This window comes from Vulpes vulpes, chromosome 13 (genome assembly GCF_048418805.1).
Source record: "Vulpes vulpes isolate BD-2025 chromosome 13, VulVul3, whole genome shotgun sequence".
NCBI lineage: Eukaryota > Metazoa > Chordata > Mammalia > Carnivora > Canidae > Vulpes > Vulpes vulpes.
The window spans coordinates 40274611-40299163 of NC_132792.1; the positions used below are offsets into that span (position 1 = coordinate 40274611).

The 24553-nt window shown below is 40.4% G+C and overlaps 1 protein-coding gene across 13 annotated transcripts in view; it reads left to right on the forward strand.

Annotated features, from left to right (window-relative positions):
* The window catches only part of RAD54B (RAD54 homolog B), a 102008-nt gene extending 77704 nt beyond the window's left edge, over positions 1-24304 (forward strand). For 3 of the 13 annotated variants that reach the window (XM_072734316.1, XM_072734313.1, XM_072734317.1), the window contains 5 exons: positions 5895-6156; positions 7699-7765; positions 7969-8169; positions 11770-11848; positions 22740-24304. In XM_072734316.1, coding sequence (XP_072590417.1) covers positions 5895-6156; positions 7699-7765; positions 7969-8169; positions 11770-11843 — 604 coding nt within the window. In that variant the 3' untranslated portion in view covers positions 11844-11848; positions 22740-24304. Of the gene's footprint in view, positions 1-4582; positions 6157-7698; positions 7766-7968; positions 8265-11581; positions 12009-22739 lie in introns of those variants that run through there. The other 10 variants (XM_026013655.2, XM_026013676.2, XM_026013684.2 and 7 more) reach the window with 7 other exon arrangements.
* Positions 24305-24553: the final 249 nt, after the last annotated feature.

A 24553-nucleotide genomic window follows, 5' to 3' on the forward strand; every position in this document is an offset into this window, starting at 1 on the left:
GCAGGTTAAGGTTAAGGTGTATTAGAACTGGGTGGAGGCATAGCTGAGAACTCTTGACTTGTCCACCAGGTGTCCCTTTTATGGAATTTTTAAAAAGGAAACTTCAAAATTTAAAAACATTCATTTTCCCTCCTGGTTGTTACATTCATTCACTAGGCTTCACAGCTTGGCAAGCAGGGTTTATGTTGTATCCCTCGTGCATCACTTGGATGGAGACTTTGCTGGGTGCACCTTGCACCCAGATTTCAGTTGCTTTATGGGATAGTCTAATGAAGAGAAAATTAACAGTCTTGTTTCAAAAGTGATATGTACTTGTGTGTGTGTGTGTGTGTGCGGGGGGTGCTCTAGACCTCTAAAGGAGGATTGTCAGAGATTCCTTAGTCAGTCACCTGTCACATCAGTCTGTATCTAGCCTTGTAAGAACCTATTGGGGGAAAATATTAAGCTGGATTTTTTTTTTTTTTTTTTGTCTAGTGAAGCTGTATCAGAAAGACTGTTTAGGTAATGTTATTCATCCCTATAGTGTTGCTGGGTGAACTGGGGAGACTCCAGGCCCTGAGGCCTCCATCTTTCCCACCAGGGGACATGACTGGAGGCTCTCGGTCTTGTTCGTCATAACATAGTGGTTGAGCGAGCAGTTTAAGTGAAGAGATTTTTATTTTTATTTTTATTTTTATTTATTTATTTATTTTTTTTGTGAAGAGATTTTTAAAGTGAGAGTACACTCTGGAAATGGGAGAGTGGGTGGGCTCAAGGGAGAAGCTTGGATCTCTATCTTTTATTGACAGTTGTTATCTGAGGGGTGGGGTTCTTATTTGGGGAGAGGATTTCTTTGGGAGCAGGGTTTTACATCTTTTGTCCCTTACCTGGTCAGGGTCTTGGGCCTTCTTTGTCTGGGGCCTGTCTGGTTTGATCTGGCTTCTTGTGGCTTTGCTTATGGAATGCTGCCAGGACGGGTCACTAGCTTTCACAACAGGTCTTGACCCCCACCCCCTTTTGCTGACCTCCAAGTATTCTGTTAAAGCCTAACTAACTGCTGACTGTAACAGTAATAGAGGAAGGAAAAATGATTGAAATAATATGGAAATGATTGGAATTATGGTAGATTGCAAAAATGGTCTAAGTTCTCCTTCATGTATACATGTTCCTTTGCTAGATAATTTTGAGTGACTTCCTACTGTGCCTCTGAGCTCAGCCACATGACTTGAATTGGACCATGCAGTGTTGGCAAATGTGGCACAAAAAGGGACTTTCAAAGAACTTGTGCATTGAGGCTTGTCCTCCCTTGGGTACCTGTGAATAAGCCTTGGCTAGCCTGGTGAGTAGGTCAGCCAGTCCCCAACTGACCAGGCAGTTGACTGCAGATATGTGAGTCACAGCCGCAGAGGAACCTCCTAGCTGAGCCCAGCCTAAATTGCCTACTGTTTGTTTGTTTGTTTATGATTCTGTTTATTTATTTGAGAGTGATTTGAGAGAAATTTATTTGAGAGAGATTGGACACAAGCAGGAGTATGTGAGGGATTGAGAGAGATGGAGAAGCAGGCTTCCTGCTGAGCAGGGAGCCTGTGAGGCTTGATCCCAGGACCCTGGGATCATGACCTAAGCCAAAGGCAGACACTTAACTGACTGAGCCACCCAGGCATCCCCACCAGCCTACTGTTAAAAAATAAAATTCAAACAAGTACATTTTAAGATCTAATTGGCTTTATTAAATGATTCATAAATCAGGCAGCACCATCAAGCAAGAAGTAGAGGGGAGCTCTTCTGAGCTTAACTAACAAAGGTTTTATTTTTTAAAGATATTATTTATTCATGAGAGACACAGAGAGAGGCAGAGACACAGAGACACAGGCAGAGGGAGAAGCAGACTCCCTGCAGGGAGCCCGACGTGGGACTCAATCCCAGGACCCCGGGGTCATGCTCTGAGCTTAAGGCTGACGATCAACCACTGAGCCACCCAGGTGGCCCCAGTAAAGTTTTAATGGCAGAGAGGCAGGATGGGAAGAAAGAAATTTATCAGCAAGGAATGGATTATCTAAGCTGGCTTGCTGTCCTAAGGGGAGTGGAGGGGTCTATCAGTAAATTTCCTAGTTATTGACTAGGAAGTTCCATGTAGACTGGTTTATAGGTTACATTCCTGGGGGACTGAAACTGCAATTATGTTAGTTATTAAGTCTTGGTTCCTGACTTGGGGTCTTGACCTAAGTGATGCCATTTTGGGTCTGGGTTTTCTTTTTAATCCTGCAGTTTGTGAGCTAAATATGAAGTAAATGGTTGTTGTTTTAAGCCACTGAATTTTGGGATGGTTATTATGTAGCAAAAAGTAACTGGTACAGAAATACAAATCTAAATTATTGTTGGATTATCTTTTCCTTCTTAGTGTAATTTAAAAAATTATAACTTTAAAATTGGCTTTATTTCTTGCTTTATAATTAAAACTTTAAAATTTGCTTTTATTTTCTAGTGCTAATTATATATAGGAGATAGTCTTGACTTTATTTTTAATTTTTGCTTAATTATCGAACGTCAGCTATTATAATAAATACTGGTTTTACTTTTTACATTATTTTATGGTTTAAAATTTTCTTTTTCAAGATGTTAAAAGGCTCATTATAAAATATCAGGCCCTAGTTCTTCTCTCCCTCTGTATCCTGTTTCTTAGTGCAATCACCAGTTCCCCTAGTGTATTGCCAGCTCATGTGCTGTCATTGCTCTCTTGTCACATCACATTTTCAGCTTCAGAATTTCTCTTTGGTTCTTTTTCAGTAATTTCTCTCTCTCTCTCTCTTTTTTTTTTTTAAGTAATTTCTCTTTGTTGATGTTCTTGTTTTGTCATACATAGTTTTCCCAGTTTCCTTTAGTCCTTTGTCCAGTTTTTTCCTTTAGCTCTTTGAGCATGTTTAGGAGAGTTCTTTTAGTCTTTTTTCCACAAGCATATGTTTCTTCCAGGACAATGTCTGGAGACTTATTTTGTTCCTTTAAATGGGTCGTGTTTTCCTCTTTTTTCCTTTTAAATGTCTTAATTTCTGTATGAGCCTCACCCCTGTTTCTTCTAAAACCTTAGTTTTCGTGTTCTATTCCTCAGGCAGTGATTTCTTACGCCCCCCACCCCTTCCCCGTGGCTTCCCCTAGCTGAGATCCTAGCTGCTTCTGGTCATCTGAACTCTGAGTTAGGTAACACTGGTAGATACCAACCCCTCAAGTAGCCTGCAGACAGGTTAGGACTTTGCAGATTCAGTTCACTAAAGGGAACAAGGGGATTGGCTGCCATCTTCCAAACCAAACTGTACTGGGGAGGGAGTAGGGCAAGGGTGGGTAAAAACACCATGAAATTTCCTTCCGTATTTTAAATATGGCTTTTTCTTGATTAGGCATTTATTTGTTGTTGTAGATCTTTGATTTCCAGAGCCCCTATAAAATTATTTCAGTCTGTTTCTGGTTGTTCATTTAATGTTTCTATGGCGTAAAAAGGACCCAGAACTTCCTAGTCCATCTTGCTGATGTTACTTGTCTCATCCATTTTTTATTTTACCTAATGACTTCCTCTTATGATTCATGAGAATCTAATGCTCTTATGTTCCCTCCACTCCCTTTCATCCTTTCAAGACCGTTATATCACAGCTTTTGGTTAAATTAGCATTTAATACTTCTGTTATAACAAAGTTGTTGTTCACTGCTAAGCCAAATAGCTTACCATGATTGCATTTTCTATCTTGAACAACTTTTTAGTAGCCCTCTTGGAGTTACTGGTTGCCTTTTTTTTCTTTTTACTTCTCCCCATTTGCTTTATTGTTTGTAAGTATTATAAAGCCTTCTTATATATAACCTTCATTACCTTTCAGTGCCTTTTTCCTATGAGTCTAAGTTCTTTTGTATTTTCTTTGTCTTCTCTCTTGTCCTCTGCCCTCATGCTACAATTTGAACCAGTCATTCTGAAATTGTGCTGCAGAGCTGTCATCCTGGGACTTTGCTTAACCATCATCTAGAATTTTTTTTCTTTTCTTTTCTGTGTTGTACCTTATGTTTCCTGGGTTTCACATTTTACTGGAGCACATTTTACAGTAGCTTCCTGAGACAGGGGAGATGGAAGGGAAATCATTTTTACTTCGTGCTTGTCTGAAACTTAGTCCTTGACCGACAACTTGGCATAGTTCTAAAATTCTAAAGTGAAACAATGTTATTCTAGAGCTTTGAAGGAAGTACTTTACATGTCTTCTAGCTTTTCCAGTTGAGGTGTGATGCCTTCCTGATTTTTATCCTTTGCTTGTAACTTGTATTTTCTCTGTGATAGCTATAGCTGCTTTTTTTCATTTCTCATGCTTTGAGTTATAATTTTGATGTGCCTTAATTTGGATCATTTTTTCATTTATTGGGTTGGGAACTTCAGTAGGTCCTTTCAGTCTGAAGACCCCATGTCTGGGAAATAGTCTCTCTTTCAAAACAATTTCTTTCTTTTATTTTCTTTGGAATTTTTGTTAGTTAGATACTGAACCTCATTGACTGATACTCTAATTATTTTATCTTTTCTCTCTTAATGGTCATCACTTTTTTTTTTTAAAGATTTTATTTATTTATTTGACAGAGCAAGCACAAGCCAGGGGAGCAGCAGGCAGAGGCAGAAGGAGAAGCAGACTCCCCACTGAGCAGGACTCTATCCCAGGACCCTGCGATCATGACCTGAGCCATCCAGGCGCTCCATCGCCTTTTTTTTTTTTCCCACTTATTTCCTGGCATACTCTCTTGTTATTATGTTCCAATTATCCTGTTAAATTTTTATTCTGATTGTCGTTTAAAATTTCTAAGATATTTTCTTATTTTTTTATTTTCTTATTTTTGATTATTCTTTTTTATTGCCTTCTCTTCTTGTGAATGCATCTCTTACTTGAGGATATTAATTATTTTCTTAAAGTTGTCTCCTGTTTCCTCCATTGCTCTGTTTTATGGTTATCTTCTTTTCTGTTTATTTGCTTTGGTTTCTATTTTTCATGTTGGAGCCTCACCACAAATAGTTGGTGATCCTTGGTGTCCATATTTAAGAGTGATGCAGTAAAACATTTATTGAACACTGTCCGAGCAGGGCTGGTTGACTGGTGGTCTTCACTGGGTAATTAGGTAGTAAACTGGCTGGACCTTTTCTCTGGGGTCATTTAAGTCATCCCAGAGATGAATCTTCCAATACCATCTTTTTGGGGATGGGATATGAGAGGGATACCTGGTTACTGGTGTTTTGGGAATTGGCAGTAAAAGGGAACTGGGATCTATCCAGTATGCAGACTTTCATTTTGATTTGTCACTATATCCTTGCCTTCTAGAGTCCCCTGGTCTCAGTTTTCTTTGGTTTACTTTCTCCAGAGTATAAACACACTAGCTGAGAAAGAATAGTCAGTTGGTTACATGGGAGTAGAGTATGGGCTCTGTTTACCAGTGCTCTTATAATGGCGGCAGTCTAAACTCCTTCCTTCTGAGGTGTCTTAGGATTCTCTAATGTGAATAAATTTGCTCTTGTTTCTTATTAGAATCTCCCCCCTTCAGGCACTTAGGTTTTATGTTCTCTATACTCCCTAAGCAAGTCGCCATTCCTTTATTCTCTATTTTCACATGTAGGTATCTCCTTGTTTTATCAAAGGTAGAGTTATTTCTATTTCTCATTGTACTGTTTTTAGAGTGGCTTCAGAGAGATGAAAAAAGATCTTTATTCCGGTTAAAACTAGAAGTCTCTTAGATATTGATTTAAAAATTGAATTTGAAGGAGAACCTATATTTTAATCGTACAGGGTCATTGCTGCATGTTCTATGAATATCACTGGTAGTACCACTGTAGTATTTTCCTTCAGTGAAAAAAATCTAACACTGCTTTAAAATTGTATATAAAGGCTCTTCTTTTTGATTGGCAGGGTGGTGTTGGTATCCAACTACACACAAACCTTGGATATTCTACAAGAAGTATGCAAGCGTCACGGATATACTTATACAAGACTCGATGGACAAACACCAGTCTCCCAAAGACAGCAAATTGTTGATAGTTTTAATAGTAAATACTCTTCTGATTTTATTTTTTTGTTAAGTTCAAAAGCTGGTGGTGTGGGACTTAACCTTATTGGAGGATCTCACTTAATTCTCTATGACATTGATTGGAATCCAGCCACTGATATCCAGGTATGACTATTTATGCATTAAATACACATTATAGAATGTGTACTCGGGAGACTATGCCTGCTGGGGATATGAGGATGAGGAGGATGTATAATAACTGCTGTGTACAAAAAAAAAAAAAAAAAAAAAAAAAAAAATAACTGCTGTGTACTGAGCTCTTACTTTCTATCAGGCATTCTATAAGTGCTTTACGTCTATGTAATCTTCATCATAGTTCTGCAAGTGTGGGTATTATTAGCCCTGTTTTACAGATGAGGAGATGGAAGCTTGTTCTGGGCCATATAACCTGTCAGAGGCAGAGCCAGGATTCAGACAGTATCTCTAGTCTATACTACACAGTTGGGCCTTTGGGATGCTCATGACTACCAGGGAAAGACAACAAAGTGTTGTAGATACTTTTATCAGGGTTTGTGGATGGTATAATACAGATATTAAATTAGCTTATGTGGGGAAATATTTCAGAAGCTGCTTTTGGTTTTCTTCAGAATACAGTCTATCTTCACGTACTTTGAGATCTACCTATGGATTTGCACCTCATCTGGTGTCTGTGGTGGGGGACCCAAAGACAACCCTCAGGTTCAATGATTACTGTAGAAGGATTCCGAGAACCAGGAAAAACAGCTATACTCATAGTTACGGTTTATTACATCCCCATATCCCCAGCAGGCTTAGTCTCCCCGTTTGGTACAGACTAAAATCAGTAAAGGCAAACGGCACATGTGAATTTCAGGAGAGACAAGGCACAAGCTTCTAGTTGTCCTTATTCACTGAGGTTGTACAGACAATACTTAATTCTGCCAGCGTTGATGAGTGACAACACAGATTGAAGTATTGCCGTCCAGAGAGGTTCACTCAAGTCTTGATGTGTTGAGATTTTGTTGGAGGTCAGCCATATAAGCGTGGAGTAGCAGTGTGAATGACCTAAGCTGCTCAGTCTCCAGCCCTTCCACAGGTCCCAAGGCCCCCACCTAAATCACCTTGTCAGCAAAAACTATCTTCTGTGGCCCAAGGCCTTAGGTAAATAAGATACTCTTACCAGGCAGGGTATTACTAGGGCTTAGAGTTTCTCTCCCAGGAGCTGGTTAAAGGTTAGGACTTTAGAGGGTGTGGGGTTTGAACACCAACTCTCTACACTATCACTGATAAGTTATAAAACCATAGGAATCTACCCATAGCCTGAACTGATTAGGTATCCTAGGGATTCCCTAGGATTAAGTCATTAGCTCCTTGGACTGGAAGAAATCCTCCATGCCCATGCTATACTTGGTTCTTTGTGTCCTTACTGTCCTATTTGGTGCAGATAGATCCTCTCAGTGTTGTGTGATACCCCTGCAGCTATTTTACAGTGAATGTTTTTATCCACCCCTTTCTTTATCCCAGGAAAAAAATAGGAGGTAGAAAATGCTTGGGTATGCCTGGGCTTTGTTTGCCAAAGCTACAAGTAAAATCTAGAATTCCTAATCTTAAATGTATTAACACATATTGCTTATGTGGACAGGGTTATTGGTTCCCACTCTACTCTGAATTCCCCTTTATTTCCTATAGGCAATGTCTAGAGTATGGAGAGATGGTCAGAAAAATCCTGTACATGTTTATAGACTTCTAACCACAGGTAATAACCCTTCAGTGTGAAAAAAAAAAAAAAAGTTGTCTCTTTGAATAATCAAAAGATTTTTTTTTTTTTTTTGTTATTCTGGGCTTTGATATCAAGAATATTGTTATTTTGTTAACTTGTATGCTAATAAACATGTTTTACCCTGCAAAAATAATGAACTTAAAGATGTGAAGGAAATCGATTCAATGTTTTTTCTTTAGGTACAATAGAAGAAAAGATTTATCAAAGACAGATCAGTAAGCAAGATCTTTCTGGGGCAGTTGTTGACCTAACCAAGACATCTGAACATATCCCGTTTTCAGTAGAAGAGCTAAAAAATTTGTTCACATTACATGAAAGTTCACATTGTGTTACTCATGACCTGCTTGACTGTGAATGTACAGGAGACCAAGATGGTACAGGTTAGTTAAATCTTGTGTTAAAATGGTAAAGTTAATTTGTCTCTCTGTCCCTCTTTAGCTACTGAAAACATTGAATACAGAGTAACTAAAATATTTACCATTTGCATTTGTTAGTTTTCTTTTTCCCTCACGTCATAGGGCACCTGCCAGATGGATGTTTGAGAAGATATTAGTTAGAACCTTACTAGTTTTCTCAGTTTAGCTTCTTCTGAATTAGTTGTGAACAATTTAACTTGTTTAGGAAAATCTTTCAAAACCGGTATAATGGCTTTGAAATTATAGAAGTGTTTTTAATCCTTATTTCTATTTCATAAAAAACATACACTTGACAGAATAATGCTGCTGTGTGTTTATTTTTTGTACGACCCATTCACAATGGGGTCATACTTTGCGAGGCATTAGCATGGACCACCGTACTCCTCAGTACTTGACGAACTCCTAGTGCTGCTCCAGTGAGGCTGAGAACGCCAGTCCTCCAGAGCTGACACTGTTCAGATAGGAACAGAATCGGGGGTAGGACCCGAGGAAGCAGTGACCAGTACTTGGAAGTCACTTGGTCAAGTGTGTTGAAAAGGTTTAAGAAGGTAGACCGGACAAGACTGACATGGAGGACTTCACCTATAATATAAGTCAACATTTGATTCTCTCTTGTATGCGTTTTCTATTTTAATAACTACTGCTCTTATTTTATCTTCATTTTTCCTTGTATTTACCCTAAACTTCTTTTTTTTTTTTATTTTTCAACCCGAATGCTTAACTTGATGATTTTTCAGCCTTCTCTTCTGCAATGGGTATTAAAGGCTGTACATTTTCCTCTAAGTTGAATCTCATAACTTTGTATGTGGTTCTTTTTTCTTAAGATTTTATTTATTTATTTAAGATAGAGAGGGGAAAGAGAGAGCACGATCAGGGGAGGGGCGGGGAGGGGCAGAGGGAGAGAGAGAAGCAAGCTCCTTGCTGAGCAGGGAGCCCAATGCTGGGATCATGATGTGAGCCTAAGGCAGACGCTTCAGTGAGCCACCCAGGTGCCCCAAATGTTTGAATTTTTCTATCTGATAGTAAAAAAATATATTAGTCTAGTTTTAATTTGTTTTCCTCTTATTATGAGTGAAGTTGAGCATTTTTTTCTTGTATTTAAGAGCCTTCCTTTATATGAATCATCTGTTCATATCATTTGCCCATTTTTCTATTAATAATAATGTGATTTGTTAGCTATATCTGTATTGAAAGAAATATGTTAAAATCTTAAAATATGACAGTGACAGTGGATTTATCAAAGTTACTTGTTAATCAACATTTGCTTTGTATATTTTGTATCTTCTTTGTGAATTTTTTATTATGGCTTATTTTATTAATAGGTATGATTTCTTTATCCTAATATCTTTTGCTTTCATTTATCTTAAGTTTATATATTATGCTGGCTTTCTTTATGGTATTTGGTGTATCTTCCTTGTTTTAAGTCTGTCTGTGTCCTTATGGTTTAGTTATTTCTCTTGTTAACAGCATAAAGATGGATTTCCTTTTTTCCAGTCTTATGTTTTAACTAGAGCATTTAGTTTTTATAGTTAATATAATTAATGACGTCTTTTGATTCACTTCTGTCTTTTCATGTCTGTTTTTTCCAACAAAGGCCTACTAGTGGTTCACTCTTGATCTTTGATTTTTCAGAGTATTTGCTTTTTCTCTCTTTCTCAAATGCTGTCTTTGGTAGGTGTACAATTCTAGTCAATAGGTCTTTTGTTTTGTAAGTACTTTGGAGATATTATTCTACTGTCTCCAAATTCTTAAAGTAATGTTGTCATCTCTTAAGACCTCAATGATTTTGCACATTGACAAGATTTAGGTATTAAGGAAAGACAGTTATTTAAAGTGTGATAAAGTTTAAAAAGAAATCTTTATCTTTTAGAAATGCAAAGTGAGATATTTACAGTTGAAATGATATATGCCACATATTTATTTCATTATAATAAGGAAGTAGAGTAAGCGGAGTCTAAGTAAAACAAGATTGGCTATTAGTTGACAGGTATTGAAGGTGGGGTACATGGTAAACTGTAGGTTCTCCATTTCTATCTTGCCACCTTTTATATATATTTGAAATTTCCTATAAGGAAAATGTTTAAAAAAATCTCTTTGAAGAGCTTCCATTGCTCTTAAGGATAGAGACTAAAATCTTTACAGTGTTTAGTTAGGGTTGGGTTAAGTGTTGTAACAGGAAACTCAAAAAGCACAGAGGCCTACCTACAATAGAAGTATATTTCTCATTTAGCAGGGCACATAATCGTAACAGAGTGGACAGCCTTGTATGATGTGGTTTGATGGTCTAGGCTTCTCCCACTTTGGGTTATACCATCCCCTTGGGCCTTAGAGTTCCCTGCTGGGATCCCGGCAGCTGCCAGCCAGCAGGTGAGAATGGAGAAAAGGTAGAAAACCATGTGGTGTGGGGGATTTTTCTAGGCCTGACCTAGAAGTGACATAGAGCATATATCTGTTCACATCCCATATAGGTCACACTCAGTGGTTGCATCTAACTGTAAGGAAGACTGGGGAATGTGACTAAGTGCCCTGGAGAAAAGAGATACGGATTTAGTGAATAACTACCAGCCTCTGCCATTCATGATTTAATCAGTATTTTGCATTATCCAGCCCTTGAATGCATGCTTCACCCTGCATTACTGAACTTCTTGCATCATTCTTCATCTTCGCTCTCTAGGCTCTAGTTGCATTGGGCTCCTGTCAGTTCCTTGACTGTGCCAGACTTCCTTCTCTTTCATAGCCTTTGTGTAGGTCCTTCTTCTGGAATGCTTTAACTCTTTTCCCCACCTGGTTCTTGCCTTCTCATCCTTCGGATCTTAACAAAAACAAGTCAGCTTTCTTGTTATATGTGCTCAGAGTTCTCTGTATCGTAATTCCGTACCCTTAACTACTGTTTGTAATACAACTCCACAGTCCCTCATCTTCAATTTTGAAATCTAGAAAGCTTGAAAGACCAAAATTTGTTTTTTTTTTTTTCTTCATGAATTTGCAGCAAACTGATTTGGTGGCAAAAACCTTACCTAAATTGATGTGAATTTATCAGGAGTCATTAATCCATTTCATAAGACTATTCATATGACTTACTGCAGAATATTAATGAATTTGATTATGGAGTCCTGTCCCAGATTGTTCCAATTATATTCTGAATTTAGAAGCATATCTGGCCCCAAAGGTTTTAGACAAGGGGTTGTGGGATTGTAATACATCTGTTTAGATGGTTATTTGCTTAATTTATCTCTCACTAGACCAACAAGGTCCTTGAGTCAGAGACCAAAATGCAATAAATTATATAAACTCATTATGTAATAAAATAAAAAGTACTGTTTATAGTAGGGTATTGGTTAGCCTAAGGATTTTCTCATTGTTTTACTTATTTCAGGTGATTCATTAGAAAAATTCCCTGTCTCTAGAAATTGTCAACTTGGTGCACATCACCAGAAGTCTAACTCTCTGAAACCTCTCTCCATGTCACAGCTGAAGCAATGGAAACATTTTTCTGGAGATCATTTAAATCTTACAGATCCTTTTCTCGAAAGAATAAGAGAAAATGTCTCATTCTTTTTTCAGAATATAACCAACCAAAGTACTGCTATTATATAAGGAAAGATTACATCATGACATTCCCTCGCCCCTCTTTTTAAAAAAGGTAAAATAGTAATTAAATGTAATTTTTGAAAACTAATAGAATTATGTAAATTATATTTTCTTCCAAAATGAATCCTAATTTTGATACACAGTCAAAACTTGTTTACTTTTTTGTATGTATTCTTCAGTATTGAAACATTAAAGACATACTTCTATCATCATATAGTTGTTTACTAGTATTCCATAATTAATGCACTTTTATTAAATACCTATTAAGGAATTTTCATAAGGAATATAAAAAGGTAAATACCTAGTCCCTGTGTTTGGGAGATCTAATCTGAGTAGGAATATTAGACATAGATGTGTGAGATCAGTTTCAACTGCAGCTCAAGGGAGAAAGACTAGGACTGCAGAGGCTAAAGATGCTGCGTGTGATAGTTGCTGCAGGGCAGTTTGAGGGAGAATGGTCAGCGGGTTGGGGCAGGAGATGAAGGACGATGGGACACTTCAGAACACTGGTTCCTAACCTGAGACCTCAGACTCCTGGGGTACTGACAAGCGGTCTGTAAAGCTGTGTTGACCAAACATTGCCCTCCGAATAAGGAAAGTTTCGGTTACCATCATGTCAAGGGTTGTCTGTAGTAATTTTTGACATTAAAAAGAAACTTTTAATTTACAAAACAAACTTTATTTATTTATTTATTTATTTATTTTTTAAAGATTTATTTATTTATGATAGACATAGAGAGAGAGAGAGAGAGGCAGAGACACACAGGAGGAGGGAGAAGCAGGCTCCCCTGCAGGGAGCCTGATGTGGGACTTGATCCCAGGTCTCCAGGATCACGACCTGGGCCAAAGGTAAGCGCCAAACCACTGAGCCACCCAGGGAATCTCCTGATACTATGAAATTATTCTCAGGTGTAAAGATCCTTTAAAGAAATAAATGATAGGGACTGATAACTTTATTGTTTTTCTTAAATTGTGTTGGATGCTAGAGTATGCTGTCCAGATTTCCACATTATTCATTTCCCTAGCCATCTGCTACCACTCCTAGCCAAATCCCTGCCTAAGTATAGCCCTTAGCTGAAAAGAGCTCCCTCACCCAGGGTTATGCTCACTCCCCAGAGCAGCTATCATCCAGTGCTTTGTTGATGCAGGATGGAAAGGCCCAGCTTCACAGCTCTTCAGCTGAGGCCTTTGTTGCAGCTTCATTGCAGTTCAGCTGCTCTCTGTTAACGTGTGCTTCCCTCACTCCCTTATAGACATTGCTCTGAAGAGCACTTCCCACAGCTTCCCTGCAAGATGTGCCTCTGCATGTTTTCCAGGGAAGCTGACTTAAGACACTATCCATGGAGTATCACTGAAAAAAAGCATTCTAATAATTGTAATTGATGGCATTCAATTGTAAATACTTGCGGGCAGAGTAATCATTTACCTAGATGAGCTGATAACATGAAAGTTTAAGAAAGTAGTATAAGTTTTGCTTTATACCGCATTTAGAAAATAAGACGTGGCAGAAAGAATTAGCACTTGTACATTTACGGTGTTGTGCAATCATCCCCGCTATCCATTGCCAGAAGGGAGTTCTCGTCTTAATGTCTTCCTTTCTTCCTTCCTTCCAATCACTGTCAACCCAAAGCCATTGGCCTCCCTCCCCCAGCACTCAGGGCCTCCATCCCAATGACTTCTTAATTGATAAAATGTAATGAATGTTTTTGTCTTTATATTGTTTTCTTTTTTTCACATTAGATACTGGCGAACACTTCCTTCTTGAAACTCTTGCCTTCCTTAATTTTGATTTAATGGATTGTATTCATTTGTCATTCCACAGATATTTAATATTTTTAAAAGATTTTATTTATTTGCTAGGGAGAGAGCAGGAGAGAACACAAACCAGAAGAGCAGCAGAGAGAGAGGGAGAAGCAGGCTCTCCACTAAGCAGGGAGCCTGACACAGGGCTTGATCCCAGGACCCTGGAATCATGACCTGAACAGGCGGCAGACACTTAACTGATTGAGCCACCCTGGCACCCAGCCCCACCCCACTGCGCCCCCCCCCCCCCATATTTATTGAGTAGCTAGCACATCTCAGGCTTTGTCCTAGGGGTTGTACATATAATAATAAGTAAAACAGGCAATCTCTGTGCTAGTGCTTTCATCCTAGCACACAGAGAACAATACACATAATGTAATATAGCACACGATGAAAAGTGCTGTGAAGAAAAATAAGTAGAATAAGGGAGAGATATTAAACAAAGTGGGTCTGTGGGTTGCTATTTAAATGGGGTCAATTTATGCAGAGACCTGAAAAAAGTGAGGGATCAAGAACCATGACGTTCACTTGGAAAAATGTTCCAGACAGAAGGAACCTCAACTGCAAAGGCCTTGAGATGAAAGGAGCATATGGCAGTTTGAGAAGCAGTGAGAGGCTCTTGTGGAGAGATTAAGAAGCCTAGGAAGAAATGAGATCAAAGAGGTGATGCTGGTGGGGCAATTCCAATGTCAGAGGGCACCGAAGATGGCCTTGAAAGCTTTAGCTTTTATTCTAAGGTAGATGGAAAACCACTGGGATTTGAGCTGACGAAAGACATGGTCTGAATTGCTTGTGGTAGAACATGGGGTGGGAGCAAGGAGATGACTTAGAAGATCATTGTGGATAATCAAGAGGTGATGGTGATTTAGACCAGGTGGTAGCAGTGAAGTGTGAAGGGACAGTTGGGTTTTTGGTATTTTTGAAGGCAGAGCCAACAGGATTTCTGAATGGATGGAATCTAAGGTATAAGAAAAAAGAAAAATTAAGAACGACTCCCAAGATTTTTGGCCTGAGCCAAAGGAGGAACTGAGATGGGAAGACTGAGAAAAGAGGTTTTAGGGGGAAGATCTGAGGTTCCGTTTTGATTATGTCAAGTTTGATAGGCCAGTGGAGATGTCACGTAAGCAATTTCATGAATGAATTGAGTTCAGAAGCATTGGTCAGAGCTAGGGACAAATGTATGGTTTTGTCAGTAGATAGATGGTATTTAGTAAAGTTGTGAGACTGGATTATATTACTTAGGTAGTAAATGTAGGCAGAGAAGAAATAAAGCAACTAAATATTGTAGGAATAAATATAATTTTGGCTGGAAAAATTGATTTAAATGCTTTATTAAGTGCTTATTGCTGTGTTCTAAGTGCGAAGAGCTTTACATCCATTACTACCTATGACATAGGATTAGTATGATCTCGGATGAACTGAGTTTTCTCGTCTGTTCAGTGCTTTGTCCAAGGGGAGTTGTGAGACTTCAGTGAAATAATGTACGGTGAGTGAGGTAGAGAAATGTTATCTTTTTAAACAGATTTTATTAATGTGTGATGGGGGGGGGGCGGGCAGCACGAGAGTGAGAGCATGAGTGGGGGAAGGACAGAGGGAGAAGCAGGGAGCCATATGTGGGGCTCGATCCCGGGACCCTGGGGTCATGACCTGAGCCGAAGGCAGCCGCTTCATCGACGGAGCCACCCATGCGCCCCAAGAAATACCTTGGCTGCTTATTTTGAAATTCCTTTTAGTTTTTATTTGGAAAAACACCTTATTAAAAGTTGGGTGGGAGAGAGTGAGCCTTGGGTATTGGTTGCTGTCAAAGTGCAAGGCGGGGATTTTGACAGGCCAGAGGTTGTGGGGGGCTCAAACTCATTTAATTTAGGTGTTCGAGGGTACCCCGATAACATCTGGGTTGTGGACGTAAAGCACCTTTTCTGTGGCAGATGCTTAATTCAGAAGAATCGCCTTCTTTTCCCCTTCTCTGTGCCCCTGCCCGTAGCTCTGGGATCGAGTACTAACCTATGGTCTGTAACTGTTTACCTGGCTCCTTTTCCACTTGGGCTGAATTCTTTGAAGACAGGAATTTTTTTCCCTCATTGTAGGATCACATTACCTTGTATGGTCTCTGGCACAAAACAGCTACTTTTAGGGGATCCCTGGGTGGCGCAGCGGTTTGGCGCCTGCCTTTGGCCCAGGGCGCGATCCTGGAGACCCGGGATCGAATCCCATGTCAGGCTCCCTGCATGGAGCCTGCTTCTCCCTCTGCCTGTGTCTCTGCCTCTCTCTCTCTCTCTCTCTCTCCTCTGTGTGTGTGACTTCCATGAATAAATAAAAATTTATAAAAAAAAAAAAACAGCTACTTTTAAATAGGAGAATGAATGAATGAATGAATGAATGAATGAATGAGCTATTTCACTTCCTTTTCTTCCTTAGCTGCCGTGATCAGGTTCCTTGCTCTCAGATCTCCGTTTCAAGGTATTTATTAAAGCTGAGCACGGAGCTGTGCTGGACTCTGAAGAAAGCAGAGCCAGCAGGTTTTTCTTGCCTTCTGGCAGCTACAGACTTCTGCTTAGGCTCCCATGATTTAAAAAAAAATTTTTTTTTCAAAATTTTATTCATTTATTTATTGGCCTCCACGATTTCTAACTGCTGCATGGGCTGACAGGCTGTCAGTGCCAGGGTGTGAGTCACATTTTAAAATAATTTCTGATCCCACAATACACCTTTGACACATCTTCCCGCGAGCATGTTCTTGCTCCAAATGACAATAGGCACACGTTTTAATCACACTCTCATGAGGACCGAATCACCAACCATGGATGAAAACAGCTCCCAGCTCTGATCAAGATTCAGCCTCCCAACGGCCTGTTTGTGCCTTTAAACAGGGTGCGCAAAAGCCCGGCTGTCGCTGTCATTGTCCGAGTGGTGCAGACCGGCCTACAACACACGACACAAGCCTGGGCAGCGCTGGCGGGATCACATTCTGCGACTTGTAGCAAGTCGTGCGTACAGTCAGCAGATGGCACTGTTTCTCTGAGTTGGTCCCGAATTAAGCTATTGGGTCCTAGAGGGCTTTGTAGACGCGGCTATTTTTGTTGTTGAAGGAAGGACTCAACAAAGGGATGTGATTTTCTGCTTACCTTGTGCGACACAGGTTTTTTATTTTTTATTTTTTTATTTTTATTTTTTTTGGTGTAGACTGGTTTCCTGTGGCATTCCTTCATCGCTGGCTTGTTGCTCCAAACCATGACAAACTTCCATCCTTGAGGTCCTTTGTTGTCCACAAATCAATACCAATTCAGAATATAGGTTTCATGGTAAAACAAAACAAAACCAAAAAACCGTGAAAGAAGAATCCTTATTGACGTAGATAGAGTGGTTTGCTGGAGTTGGTTACACTTCAGCCTACTTTCATGCCCATCTCATTGGCTGGAGCTAGTTGCATGCCAGGGTGGAGCTACTCCTGACACATGTCCCCGTCAAATCAATCACTCCTTCTCCCAGGGGCTGTGGTGAATGAGGGCACAAGGGGAGGCCAGGGGTTAGGTCAGGGCTCTCTTCACTGGAGCCGTGGGCAAGCAGCACGTGCCCCGAGTCATGGGCAGTCTGCACAATCTTAGCGAACATCAAGAGATGTAGAGCCATCCACTAGGTAACTGGGGCAGGTGGGAAACGTGGTATCTAATAAACTGGAAAAGTGGCTTAGAAGGACTTTGTAAAAAAAAATCTGATGTACATATAAGCGAAGATTTTTTTTTAAGGCATTGTTGAATTTGTTTTCAAGTTTTGGACAGAGCGTGATTATTTATATGATTGCAATTTAATCTGTCCTAACGAGAGCTGCAGTAATACCACTAGTAGCCCGTGGCTCTACAGCACTTGGAGATGTTAACACAGTAATGAATGTTTTCTGCTGTTAGCAATAACCACACAATGGGGTGTCGCATTAACCTTCACCTTCTGAATCCTGTTCATATTTTAAAATTCAATCACTGGCCGAGCAGACCCTGCTGGCTTTATTATATGAAGCCAGTTGCTGTCATCTTTCTCGCTTTATTCATTGAGACCCTCTACCATATGGGGAAACCCTTAAGGAGAAGCTCGTGTTTTCTTCATAAAGCCTCATTAAACGTGGTCAGGAGGGAGGTGAAGGCTTCTTTCCCTCCAGGACTGGCTTTGGAGATCAGTCTAACTCGGGGGCTAGCGAAAAAGGTAGCACTAAGGCTGCTGTGGGTGCCACGTTTTTCTTTCTGACCCTCATGCTCTCTTCCACTCAGAGGCAAAGGTAGTACGTGGAGCCAGCTCACGGGGACACCAGGGCCTGCAGGCGGTGAGGAAGGGCCCAGGGCCCTGGCATCCTAGCTACACTAAGGGACGTGGCTCATGCCACAGAGCAGCCCCCGTGTGCTCACTCTCATAATTGATGAGCAGCCCATGGAGATGAGCTAAGGGAAAGGAAGGCGGAGCAGGCAAATGGAAGAAAGCAAGAAGGAGGCGATGTGTGGGGCGGGTGTGATGCCAAAGCTCCTGTTCAGATTCCAGTCTTTGGGCTGGTTTATACGAGCAGGTTGCGGGCCCCTCTGAGCCTCTGACTCAATCCTGTGGTGTCTGTAGAAATCCCTGTGACAACACCCAAGGTGATGGCGGCGTGGTAGTTAGTCCTGGGGCATCCGTTTTTAATCATTTGGTAATTTAGCTCTTATCACCAAAGGAAAGCAAGTACTACCATTTCCCTCTAAACCTTTCCTAACAATGGCCTACAGTCTGCCGTCCTCTGGCTCCGTTACCTTTATGACCTCATGTCTCCCTCAGCAGCGGCGCTTCATTCCCGTGGTTCCCCTTGCTGTTCCTTGAATGCCAAGCGTGCTTCTGTCCTGGTGCCCGGGGGTCTGGCCTATAGCTTGTCAGCGACTGGTGGGGAACTTGAAGGAAGGAGTGGCCAATGGCGCCCGACGTTTTCTATGGAAACAAGGAGAAATGTGAGACAGGAAAAAGCCATTTGATGAATTCCCAGACTCTCTGAAGGCAAGGCCCTGGAAAAATGGCTCTTGTGGTCAGTTACACAGATTGTCATATTATTACTGGAGACAAGATTCGTAGGTGTAGTTATACTCTTAAAAGGCAATTAAGAGAGCACTATACGGGGCAGCCCGGATGGCTCAGCGGTTTAGTGCCGCCTGCAGCCCAGGGCATGATCCTGGAGACCCGGGATCGAGTCCCACATTGGGCTCCTTGCATGGAGCCTGCTTCTTCATCTGCCTGTGTCTCTGGTCTCTGGTCTCTGGTCTCTGCCTCTCTCTTTCTCTCTGTCTCTCATGAATAAATAAATAAAATCTTAAAAAAAAAAAAAGCACTATATGATTGAGAAGGTTGACTAGATGCCAAAGAGCATCACTATCCATCTTCCCCTGTACACGAGGACCCCCTACTAACTGTGGAGAAGAGAGCCTTAAAAAACATACTGAGCAATCAGGATGCTGAGATAGGATTGAGATCAACAGCCAGAATTTTCTACCACTTGCTAAGGATCCATAGCCCTTTATAAAACTCTCTAGTGTAGTGAAGTTAGTTTGAGAAGCAAACCCTGTAGATCCCCTCCTTAGTCCTAGACCTCACCTCTGGCATGTAGTTTCCATGCACTAAGCTAATCTCTAAAGTGTGAAAAAGCCTGTGGAGATCCATGGTTAGAAAGTATTTGCCTTGGTGGCTCATTCGGTTAAGCATTGGACTCTTGGTTTTGGCTCAGGTCATAATGTCATGGGTCGTGAGATTGAGCCCTGCGATGGGCTCTGAGCTCAGCAGGGAGTCTGCTTGAGAGTCTCTCTTTCCCTCTCCCTCTGTCCCTCCCCTCACTTGCTTACTTTCTCTCTCTCTTTCTAAAATAACTATGTAAAATATTTTTTCAAAAAGATTCCTATACTTGCAAATATGGGAATAATTTAACATTTGATGAGACATCGAATCCAGAATGATTGCTGTTCAAATACCAAGGGGGGGGTATAATGAGAATCCATTTATAGGAGAAGGTTTTAAAGGTACCTATGTGAGACTTCTCACTGAGGCGCAGACCCTGCACTGGGTCTCTCCGTAGCAGGGTCAACCTTTTTTGGCATTTCTGGTCTTCCCCAGCTCCTGACTCCACAAATATTTAGCAGCAAGGCTAGATGGGAATTCATATCGCCCCATCTTTGTTGCACAGAAGCTCCTCCGTGAGACATCCGAGGATCAGTCCCAGTGTTAAGCAAGGAGACTCTGTGGCCCTGGTTACTATCGTGGCCTAGACTAGAGACCAGTTCCATTCATTGCACTAGGGAACAACCCTCCTGGTTACACGCCACCGTGGATATGTTTGATGGTGTCATCTGAGAGAGACGAATAGTGGACAGCTGCTTTATCTCTTGGAAGCGCCACAAAGGAAGGAAATTTCAGAGCTTGGAGAGAAAGCACATGTAATTGCTTCTTACGAGAACTATTACCATGGAAACAACGCTTCTGTCGTCCGTCCGGAAGAAAGCTGTTGTCAGTGTTAGAGGGACGTCTGGCGGACCTAAAGGCTACCCTAATTCTGGGCTTAGGAAGGATTTCACTTTTTAAAAATGATGCTCGCTGTACATTTGTTCCTATCCCAAGGGGACCAGAGCCTTGATATTAATTGGACAAATATAAAGTCAGTATTACTGTAGTGTGACTGTCAGAGCTCTGGCTTGGGAATCGGCACTCTGGAGATTCCCAGTGATTTGGCTTCTGATGGTATGGAAGTCACTTGGTTTTTGCACTTTCTGGTAATGATAATAATAAATTATTGATTGATTGCTTACTATGAGCCAGACGTTTTGCTAAATGCTCTATATGCAGTATTTCATTAATTCATCTTAACAATGCTAAGATAAATATATTCTCCCCCATTTTATGGGGGGTGAGGGCATAGGCCTACAAAAGTTAGATACTTCCCAAAAGTGCAGTGCTGATTAGTGGTAGAAGCAGGATCTCATCCCAAGTGACTGTGGCCTTAGAACTCACTTGTATGTGCCAGCCCTCGACGTGTAAGCTAAACGAGAATTTAAGGAGTATCCTGTAGTAGTGATCAATGTGAGGGACTGTGGGCCCCTCTACCTTTCATGCCAGGATCACTTATTCTCAGACTAAAGATATATTTACCAGAAAAATTGATCTCAAAAAGCAAGAATTTGTGTTTTTGTTTTGTTTTGTTTTGTAGAAAAATGCATGTAGAAATTAAAGACAAGGAAAAAGACAAGGCCTATTTCTTTTTTTTTTTTTTTCATCACAAAATTAGGTTTACTCAAACCCTTGTCTAGTAGACAAAAAGGTGTGCTGACTTTTAGGTCTATACCTATTTATTAGATATTTTCAGTGTCTACTCTACTATATAAGATGCACAGCTTCATAAGAATACCACAAGGAAGATGGAACAGCAAGCAAAAAATACACTTTTAAGAATCAAAGTAATATTAGAACCAGACTGAGATATGAAATAGATGTTAATACTATCAGATACAAAAGTATACAGATAGCTTCAGTGATTAATTTTATTCATATTTATGTACAAAATAATATCAATATTACTCAAATTATTTCTTAAAATAGAGGAAGAAACATTTCCCCACCTCCATTATGTGAAGCTAGTATTACAGTAATATCACAACCAAATAAAGTAATCATAAAAAATAAACGATGGAAATATATCCTTCATGAAATGGACAGTCTTTAACAAAATATTAGAAAACTGAATACAGCAAATACATATGCACAAATATAACAAAGAAATGTAATTCATTATGTCAAGTTTGGATTTATCTAAGGAATGACAAGGCCTATTTCTAAAAGAAAAAATAAAGGTTATGTATCACAGAGTTTTAAAAAACATTCCTGCTGAGAATATCCATGAAGAGGTGTGTTATTCTCTCCATATTTGTCCTTATTAAAGCATTTGGTGGTCATGCATATCTATAGATGAGTTCGAAAGGAGACAAAGGGGAAAAACCTCATTCTGTGAGCTTGACCTGCTGGTGGCAGCAACGGATCACAGCAACTGTCCCTTATTGCATTAGAAATTCCAGGCACATCTTAAAGCACAGAGCTTCCTGTTTTTATAAGATTTCAAATCACAGGCTGCTGTTATGATAGCCATAAAAATTGGCGAATCATTCTAGCTATCAATATGACTGACAGGATTATATTCCAGAACATTTTATATTACCCGAGTTTTACCTTCATTTTTTTCCCCATGGGTTAGCAGGGGGTGGGTAGAAGAGGTAGAAGGGGGTGGATATTAAATTATTAATTAAATGAGAAGTGAGCAAGCCTTTTAAAAACTGATGGAATGGGACGCCTGAGTGGCTCAGCAGTTGAGCCTTGGCCTTCGGCCCAGGTCGTGACCCCGGGGTCCCGAGATCGAGTCCCACATCGGGCTCCCTGCATGGAGCCTGCTTCTCCCTCTGCCTGTGTCTCTGCCTCTCTCTCTGTGTCTCTCATGAAAAAATAAACATTTAAAAATATTTTAAAAACCCTGATGGACCAGACCACTGAAGTCAGTAACACCACCTTAGTTATTAAGGGTTTTGTTGTAAAATGAAGATAGGGTCTAATAAACTGACTTTTGTACAGGATGAAAGATTTGCTGTTTTATTGAGAATGTTTTGAGACCTTCAATAATGATTTTTCAGTGTTTCTCCATAAACATTATTTAGGGATTCTTTGACTCTCGGATGGCTTTAAAAACACGGAAACATTCATGTTTGTTCCCTAAGTACGAGAAGATAAATGAATGCTTTGGTTTTTCTATGTCTGCCTGCAGAGATGCTCACAAAGAGAAACTGAACATGTTTGCAGTTTCTGAGCCTCCGCGGAGGCCAGCCTCAGGTCCGCGGCCAGAGCTGCCTCCCCTCAACGTCCTCAGGCCCAGGTGTGCGAGGTTCCCTTGCACGGGGAAGCTTGCCCGGGACGTTGCTTCCTCTTCGGGTGGCTTTGCCCTGGAGGCGTCCTACCTCTGAGCTGGTTTCTTTCTTTCTTTCTTCCTTTCTTTCTTTCTTTCTTTCTTTCTTTCTTTCTTTCTTTCTTTCTTTCTTTCTTTCTTTCTTTCTTTCTTTTTTAAAATAAATTTATTTTTTATTGGTGTTCAATTTGCCAACATACAGAATAACACCCAGTGCTCATCCCGTCAAGTGCCCCGCTCAGTGCCCATCACCCATTTCCTAGCGCTGCCCTGCGAGGAGGAAGAGCTGGAAGAGCCACCTTCTTACCTGTCCTGAGTCCGCAGGTGGCGGCGGGCTCCTCTGCTGGAAGGAACAGGCGCTGAGGCCGGAGGGCGTGAGCACCTCGTGGGCAGAGGATCTGCACGAACCGGATCTCACTGAAGCCATTTGACAGGAAAAATGCATCCACCTGGCATTTCAAGCTGAGCTCTCGATCATTCCTAGGGGATCATTCCTAGGGGATCTGGGGATGTTGGTGGCACCAAGCAAGCGCTCAATACGGGGGAGGGAGATGAAGAAATGAATGAAAAGGCAAATAATCTAATACAAGAGAACTCCCTTCACTTCTTCAGTAAAGTGCTCTCTCTCTGTCTCATCTCATTTGTTTATTTGTTTATTAAAGACCCAATCCGTTCTTTCTCCACTGATGTGTCACCCATATCCTGTAGGTTTATTTCTGGGCTTCTTACATTTTATTTTTAATTACTATGTATTTACAAAATTTATTGGTATTTAGTAGAGCAAATTTCCCTATAGTACTCTTCTTTCTCAATATTTCATTGGTTAGTCTATATCAATTATTTTTCTGGATGAGCTAAAATTGTTTTTGCCAGTTGGTTTTGGGGGGAAATGACATATTTACAGTATTTGTTCAGGAATACAGGCTGTCTCGCTAGATAGTTGTCTTTTATGTTCCTAGGAAATGTGTTGTTTTCTTTGTGTGGAAGAAGACACTAAACATCACTGGCTCCCCTAACAGTCTGCTCAGTCCTCACTCCTTGCAGAGGCCTTCCTAACCCTGCTATTTAAGTAGCACGTCCCCCTGCCTCCCCATAGCTCTTTATTTTGCTTTGTTTTTCTTTAAAGTACTTACTCTCTGACATAAATATTGGTTTTACATTGTATATGATCTTTCTCCCCTGGTAGAAAGTAAGCTTTGTGTGGGAGGAGACTGGATGTCCCAATCCCTGCTGTATCTTCAGCTCCCAACACTGCCTGGCACATTCTAGTATGAATGTTTGTTTGGCTAAATTGTACCTACCACCCATCCCTTTCCAATTTTAGCATTTTGCCATATTTGTTACAAATTTGCTTTTATTTATTTTTAAAAATATTTATTTGAAAGAGAGAGAGAGAGAGAGAGAGCGCATGAGTGGGGCAGGGGGAGAGGGAGAGGAAGACTTCCCGCTGAGCAAGGAGCCTGATGCGGGACTTGAACCCAGGACCTTGAGATCATGACCTGAGCCCAAGGCAGATGCTTAACCCACTGAGCCACCCAGACGCCCGTTACAGATTTGCTTTTAAAGAAATAAAACCATGTAGAGTTGAAGTCTGCTTTGTATTTATGCCCAATCCTATTCTTCTTCTTCTCTTTGAGTTGAAATTCAAAGTTTTTTTTTTAAAAAAACTTAGTCTTCATGTACGTTTGCTTCACATTTATGTAATGTAAACACTATAGAACGATTTGCTCTTATTTTCTATTAAAGTATAGTTGACTCGCAATGTTACATTAGTTTCAACTGTGTTTGCTCTTATCTGTTTTTATTTCATGGAGAATGTGTACATAAGCGCAAGTAAATGCATATATGTGTATGACTCGTATGCATACATATTCTTACAAATTGTTTTTTTCCCTCAGCATCACATTTAGGGATATACCCTTGCTGATGTATTCATCTCTAGTTTTTTTTCATTTTAATATTGGGTTAGTAAAATACAATTTGTTTATTCTCCTATTGGTGAACTTTTGGGTTGTT